The sequence below is a fragment of the Austrofundulus limnaeus genome, unplaced genomic scaffold (genome assembly GCF_001266775.1).
Source record: "Austrofundulus limnaeus strain Quisiro unplaced genomic scaffold, Austrofundulus_limnaeus-1.0 Scaffold377, whole genome shotgun sequence".
Classification (NCBI taxonomy): Eukaryota; Metazoa; Chordata; class Actinopteri; order Cyprinodontiformes; family Rivulidae; genus Austrofundulus; species Austrofundulus limnaeus.
This window is the reverse complement of record NW_013952779.1, coordinates 344,801-352,822: the sequence shown is the minus strand read 5'-3', so window position 1 is coordinate 352,822 and position 8,022 is coordinate 344,801. Positions and strand designations below refer to the sequence as shown.

General features: G+C 39.7%; 1 protein-coding gene across 6 annotated transcripts in view; it reads right to left on the bottom strand.

Annotated features, from left to right (window-relative positions):
• atl1 (atlastin GTPase 1) overlaps nt 1–8,022 on the bottom strand; it is a 56,058-nt gene that overhangs the window by 26,111 nt on the left and 21,925 nt on the right. For all 6 annotated transcript variants that reach the window (XM_014023574.1, XM_014023578.1, XM_014023576.1 and 3 more), the window contains exons 5-8: nt 2,638–2,688; nt 897–953; nt 617–709; nt 107–245 (exon numbers count right to left, since the gene is read on the bottom strand). In XM_014023574.1, coding sequence (XP_013879028.1) covers nt 107–245; nt 617–709; nt 897–953; nt 2,638–2,688 — 340 coding nt within the window. The remainder of the gene's footprint in view (nt 1–106; nt 246–616; nt 710–896; nt 954–2,637; nt 2,689–8,022) is intronic.

Below are 8,022 nucleotides of genomic sequence, written 5' to 3'. Positions count from 1 at the left end.
ACACACACACACACACACACACACACACACACACACACACACACACACACACACACACTAGCAGAACATGATTGCTCTGTGGTGGATGATAACACAGAAAACAAACCTCTGAGTCTTCCATCAAAGTTGGGGTTGGTGGCCACTTTAAGTCCAGGGTGGGGCATCAGGAAGCAGGAGATGTTGGTGAAGCAGGAGTGGATGTGTTTACGGACATTCTGCAGCTCTTCGTGTTGGTTTTCTGAGATCTGGATCACAAAAACAAACACATGATTCACATGATTCATGCTGGCCACCCTTAAACTTATCAACTTATTAAACTGGAGTAACATCGTATTGTGACTCAGTTTGGTTCTAGTTGAAAGTTCAAGTTCAACTTTATTTATATAGCGCCGAGTCACAACATACGTCTCAGGGCACTGTACATAAAAAGAACAATGTAAAGAAGAAACCAGCAGATTGTGTTGAATCACTTCATCACAGTCTCCCATCCTGAGCAAACRGTGGAGAGGAAAAACTCCCTGCTAATCAGGAAGAAACCTCCAGCAGAACCAGGCTCAGGACAGGAGACCATCTGCCTCGACCGGCTGGTTGAGGGACAAAGTCTCATAGGACTGACCTTCAGTCTCTTTTCAAGGAACTTCATGCCACCTTCTTGTCCATAGGGAAACTCGTAGGGAAAACTCCAATCTCGAACCAGGAAAATCATGGACTAGAGAAGAAAGAACCATATTCTAATCACAGTAAATCACTTCTGATATATTTGTTCACTTTCAAGTTAATTTAAGCAGCAGCTGTGTATTCTTTAAAGTGCAAAAGACACAACAGACAATATCCAACATTTAAAGGAACATTTGGCTTCAATCAGAGTGTTACTGAGAGAAACCACCAGCCAGTACCTGAAAGGGTTTGAGAAAAGTCTCTTCCATTGCTAGTCTTCCATACTCAGTAAAAAGCTGAAATAAAAACAATTATGTTAGGAACCATCTGAAGTCTGACATTTTGACATGGACAAATGTGTTTCTACCTTTTCGTTAAAGAAAGAAAAACCCACAAAAGTCACTGAAATGACATGAAAGTGGCAAAAGAAATAAAAAGGAAAAATTACAATAAATAAAACATCTATCCATATTCTAATGTTCATCTGTGGTCAGATAACAGGCAACAGGTCCAGGAAGGAAACCCAGACCTCCCTCTCCCACTCTGCTGTCCACAGGTGTTTTAGTTCACCTGTCCTCATTACAAACAGCTCCAGTTGTTTCAGGTCTGAAAGGTTCCTTCTCCAGGGGCCTCGTGTATAAACAGTGCATACATATAAAAAGGTTGCATGAGCCAGGTTCTACGCCCACGTTATGATGTATTAAAACTAACGTTGCGTGAAAGTGTGCGTAAATATACGCACACTTTTCACCTGCTGTGCGAATGTGCGGCAGCCAGTTTTCTCACTCATTCTCCATTTAATGTATAATTTTCCTGCATCTAAAAATCATTTCTGATCCCACAGAGAGGACAATCTGAGGAGAATCTCACATGCTGGACACATTTACATCTAGTTTACAGATTTAAATGGAGGTGCGTCAGGGGAGGAGTCTCAGTTCCACGTTCGTTGGGATGTATAAAGGAAAGGTGCGCAGGAACCTGCGTGTGCACAGTTTTATACATCTGAATATTTTGGTGCAGCGCACTTTTCTAAATTTGTCCGTACGTCAACTTTTAGTGTGAAAGCTGCGCAATCCTTAATGCATGAGGGCCCAGATGTTTCAGCTCCTTCCACAGATGTTCATCAGGATTTAGATCAGGACTCTATTGATCACTTCAGAAAAGTCCAATGTTTGGTTCTGATCTCCTGGTGTTTTGGGTCATTATCCTGTTGGACCTGTGACTGAGACCAAACGTCCTTACGCAGAGCAGCAGATCAAGCTCCAGAATGCCTTGATAGTCTTGAGATTTCATTGTGACTTAAACAGACTGATGGTGTGATCTGACTCTGATGACCTTAGACCTTGGGGGTCACCTCTAATCTCTGTGGAATTTATTTTGTACTCTTCAGTTTGTCACCAGGTGACCTCTTGTGGACAAGTCCAATGAGGTAATCTTTGTGAACTTTAAACTTCTGAATAAACTGAGCATATATAGAAACAGAAACACCAACCTGTTTAGAGACAGTCTTATAGTCTTTACGTTTAACATGATGTCCATCATTGAGACACTCTGTCTTCAATGAGACTGTCTGTCCTCAGCTTTCTGAGGTCCATGTTCAGTGTGGTACACTCCCTGATACCCAACAGCCCTGTGACTACCTGTCAGCCTTTAAACAGACTGACTGATTACAGACTGAAGATAGGACACTCATGATTTTGGTCAAGGCCAGTTTCATTATTTTGTCAAATTGTGTTAAATCAACATTTAACAGCAGTGACAAGTTTTAATTTATCTTTTACAGTATTTTGTTAGTTTCAAGTTATTTCGGTGACTTTAGTGTTTTTTTCTTTCTTTAACAAGTGTACAAGCAAATTTATCCACTTCTGTAAATCTTGATCTTGTTTAATCTGAAACTAAACATTATATGTGTGCTATAAAARGATCTGAAAACTGAACTGTGATTGTGACTAACAGAAAAATTAGAGGATTTTTTTTTACCTGTAGGTGCTGAAGATCATCTTCTTGTATGTTCTGTGAAATGTTATACACCTGGAAGACATCACTTCATCAGTTAAAACTGTTTAAATTGACATTATGTCAGAGAAGAAACAACATGAGAAGAGCTGGGATCATGTAGTCTAGATAAAAGTGGAGGACAGACTCACAATGGGTTGAAAAGTATTCACCATCTTTAGTTTTTTTCCTACTTTGTTGCTTTACAACCTAGAATTATTCAAGTTTTTACATTTCATTAAAACTAACAGGTCTACAAAATATTTTATATTAATAAAGTCAAATAGAGAAATAAATGGCTTTGAGTATTTCTAAACCTTATAAACTGAAAAGCATCTAAAAACATAATTAGTTAAATAAAATCTACTTTTGGGAGATTTAACCCCGGATTTATACTGCATGCGTCTCCGCTGCGCTGCGCAGGTCGCATCTGTGCGTTTCAAGTCCAGTTTACACTACCTCTGCTTCGTTCCGGTCCGACAGACGTGCATTCAGTGATAAGTGTGGAAGTCACAGCAAAAAATACTTAATTCTGTGAAAGACGAACTACAAACACAGCTGAAAACATTGATATAAAGGCTTTTGGTATCTATGTTGAAACTTTCTCGCTGTCGTATTTCTGAAACTTCTGATTTCAAAATAAAATCCACGTGTATCGTGTGTACACATATGCTTCATGCTACATGTTTCCATCTGCTTCCCAAACAGAACAATACATTCTGACAGCATTTGTGTAGAAATATATCCGTATATTTATTAATATAGCTGCAATTTCGACATTATTCCGACAAATTATTCCGCCGAATATTGTCTTATTTTAAAAATACGGATGTTGTGCTTGTGTCTTTTCCTGTTGGTGTGATGTAATCTTTCAAAATTGACTCCGGTGCTGCTCCGTCGTCCGGCAAAAAAAGGATCTGTTCTAATTTTGATGGATCGCCGTCCGCTCACCGCCGCCCTGCGCCGCCATGTGTAGCCAGTGTAACACTCTCATTGGTTATAATGGGGGTGTGTTTGCTGCGGAGGTCGGACCGGAGCGGAGACGGAATGCATGTAGTGTAAATTGGGGGTCAGTGTCAAATGATTTGTAGTATCACAGTCCCCAGAGTTAACATCAATCCATCTATCCTACCCAAAGTTTTGAGGCCATAGGTGAGATTAGAAACGTAGACTGAACTATAAACAGAGAGCTTTGCCTTACAGCTCAGCTCCCTCTTCATCACAAAAGACYGCAGAAACTSCACCGATCCATCTGTCAATCTAATGCTCTATTATTCCTTCACTCGTGAACAAGACTCCAAGATACGTGAACTCCTCCACTTGAGGCAGAATCTCCAACAGAAAGAGCAATCCAGAGGTGAACAGAGAYGATTGYTCTAAGACTGCAAGGGAAGCTCAGCTTCCCCTAAAACGTCAAAAAACTATGTGATCAAATATATACTGTTGTGTGTACATGTCATTGACTAAATATGCGCTACAACACGCTCCAATTTTGTTCAGAATCAGCTTCTTATTACTCTAACAACGCAGCTTTCCTCTCATTCCTGCAGCTTCACAGAGCTTTCAACAGTCGGACGCTCAGCTTCCACAGAGCTCATCAGCGATGCAAAGACTGCAGCGAAACGAGACGAGTCATTGGATAAATGYTGGGCTTTGTCCCGCCCGTCGGACGCTCAGCGTCTCTGGGGGTCTATGGGACAGGGGGCTGGCCTCGGCCGGCCCGGACGCTCAGCTTCTGCATGATGATTGGATGATCTGTCTGAGGCTGAATCCCTTTTTGATTGACAGCAAAATGAGCGAATCAGCCATCTTTTGGTGTAAACATCCATGGGAGCATTTTTTACTTTCGTTTCTGGTCTGAGTTGAATCGGAGACTTAAATAATCCTCTTAGCAACATTTTCTTTGTTAAAAACGACCAGTGACAAATCGAGCTTCTATTTCTGGTGGTTGTTTTGTAGCTGCTTGTGTTTGGAGACAGACTTCTATCACTCTTTCTGACTTCTATCACTCTTTCTGACTTCTATCACTCTTTCTGTATTCTATCACTCTTTCTGACTTCATCATCAAAAAGAAAAAAATAGAGATGTGACGTTCGCGAACGATCCAAATCTTTTGAACGGCTCTTTACAACRAACGATAGGAGCCGAATTGTGGGCAGTAACGAGCCATTTGTAGTTTTATTTCTTTTATTCCTCAAATAATCTTTATTTTTTCATACTTAAATTGCTCCCGCTTTGCTTTTTCATGGAAAACAGGCAGAGTTGTGGAGTAGCTCACGGTGAAAGGAAAGGGGAAGGGGTTTTCTGCTTGACAAACACATGGTTCCACTCACGTGACGGGATGATGTCATTACGTACGGCTACGTGATGCCGTATTTTCCGACGTGATGACGTAATACGTTCAAAATCGAACAGCTCTTTTGAACGGCTCTGTGAAACAAACGGCTTCCCAAGATCCGGACTCCTTCAAAGAGCCATTTATTCCATCTCTAGAAAAAATCAGTAGGTCCTCTGGATGGTTCTTCTTTAGTGAAACGTTTTGTCTCTCCTCCAAGAGACTTCTTCAGTCTGRTGAGTTTCAGGTGAACTCAGCCTTGTAAGCTCCGCCTCCACATGGTGGACAAACAGGTTAGTCACATGCAAAAGAGGGCCATCAACTAACAATAGGCTTGATTGGCTCTATTGTTCACAGAGGGTCATGTGCCCCATCAYCTGACCCGTGTCRTGTTATGTGAATGTAGTGAATGAAAGCTGGGGTTCAACGCCCCCTTGTTTTTGTCTCTCTTTCCCTCTTTGTGTTGGTATCATTGGAAACGAGGGGTTCACCTGAAACTCATCAGACTGAAGAAGTCTCTTGGAGGAGAGAYGAAACGTTTCACTAAAGAAGAACCATCCAGAGGACCTACTGATTTTTTCTTTTTGATTTTTTTCTACCTGGATTACTGAGATGCATCAGGACACTAAGCTTCATTACTTTTACTTTTATTCTTTAAGTAGTTTTAAAACCAGTACTTTTATACTTTTACTTGAATAAAAAGCTCAAGTTGATACTTCTACTTCCAAAAAAGTATTTTTAAACTCTAGTATCTATACTTCTACTTAAGTAATGAATGTGATTACTTTTGATGCCTCTGCCCACAAAGTCATGAATCTGACCTGAATCCACAGAAATATGACTCTGTTCTGTTTTCTGGATGTAAGGAGCGTCTGAACACGGTGTTAGATTTTTATTTTAGTTTGAGTTTTTACTGTTTAAACTGAAYGATCATGAAACTGAACCCCGGGACTGAAAATCCTTTAACCTCAGACAAGAAAATAGATCAGCCTAAAAATAATCATAGAACCTCAGTCCAGTCTGTAAACTGTAAAGTTTTTACATTTTTGTCACATAGTTGRAAACACACGCRGAGCGCACACACAGCTGAGGGAAATAAAATGTGTGTGAATTGTCTAAGAAACATTTTAATTCTCACTGAGAAAAAACGTCAACTCAGCAGATTAATTCAGAACAGCTCAGCTGTGATGATTCCTCGCAGATTTGTTGCTACGTAAAGTTGTGCGTATGGATCAATGTCAGCTGTTCCCAGTCCCACACCGCGGCAGAAACTCTCACTCCCCCTGCGTCAACATATTGATGCTTGGTCAGGTAGCCTTTTGCTTCCAGTTTTGGGCGCGTCAGTTTTTTACGAGATGAGACGGAGGAGGATGGGCACGTTGTTCTATTTTTTTTACAAGAGTAGGAAAAGTGCGTTTTTTCACATCAACTATTTAATAAATATTTTTCTAAATTCTACAAAAGTCATAAGTTTCTCTGTGTTTACAGTCATTTATTAAAGACGTGTAAAGGTGGGAAAAAAAGGTGGAAATATCTCTCAGCCTCATGCGCCGCTGAAAATAACAGCACACACACACACACTTTTGCAAGTGGTTAACTCATTTTTACACTCCACTACTTACTGTATATAGACAGTTTTCTCACTCATTCTCCATTTAATGTATAATTTTCCTGCATCTAAAAATCATTTCTGATCCCACAGAGAGGACAATCTGAGGAGAAGCTCACACGCTGGACACATTTACATCTATTTTACAGATTTAAATGGAGGCGTGTCAGGGGAGGAGTCTCAGTTCTACGTTCATTGGGATGTATAAAGGAAAGGTGTGCAGGAACCTGCGTGTGCACAGTTTTATACATCTGATTTATTTGGTGCGGCGCACTTTTCTAAATTTGTCCGTACATCAACTTTTAGCGTGAAAGCTGTGCACTCCTTTATGCATGAGGCCCCTGAAGAGGCACAGGTTTGCATTAAAAAGATTGGCCCCTATCAGAGGCCACAAGTATTCAGTGAGTGAAATGAGCAAGATTACTATTTGAAAATATCATTAGGCAACATTTGTTAACCTAGCATGGTAAACATTACTCTCTACAAAGTGATAATCAGATATTAAACAAGTTCATTTCATAGTAGTTTTTATTATTATTATTTATTATGTTCTTTTAATTTTTCAGTTCATGTTGGAGATATATATGGATTCAATTGGTATTATGGTGACACATACTGTATGTACAGTATATAAGATGTTAGTACCATATAATGCAGGGGTGTCAAACTTATTTTAACTGAGGGCCACATGAGCGTTATGGTGGCCCTTGAAGGGCCACTTGTAATGAACTTTGATGTTTCATGTTTAAACTTTGACTAAACAGAGTTTTAACATGTCCTCTTTTAAACACTGATAAGAACTAAGTGTACGACTGACTAAATCTGAAATAAATACAGAAATATTATTAAAAGTAAAACTAATAAAGATTTACTCACTGATGAGTTTATAGCTGCATTATGGCAGATTTAGTTTATGGTTGATGCTGACTTTAAAGCAGCTCATTTTCAGCAGTTCAGCAGTTCCTTAAAGCCAACAGCTCAGGGGCAGGACTATTGTTATCTTTCACCTTTTACATTTATTTTGTTGCACTCAATCATAAATTTAAAGTTTACCATTGATATAAGAAACAATTTTCATGTTAAGTTAAAATGTTTTTTTTGTGGGGCCTTGAGTTTGACACATGTGGTATAATGTATAATGATGTATACAAACAAACAAACTCTCGGAGCACAGGTTTAATAAGATTCATCAGTTGGAACATTAAAAGGATCCAGCARCCTATTAATTCTAGTAGAGTCTTGAATGCTTGAATYAGACATTATTTACCTCCAAGAGATTCACTTCCAATATTATGGACACACTAAAATGAAAATGGCTGGATTGGTCAGCCACGACTTAAATGTCACTAGACTGAGCCCCGCCCATCCCGTCCACTGGTAGTGTCTGTGACAGCATGGAGGAGCAGAAACAGACCAAACAGACAAC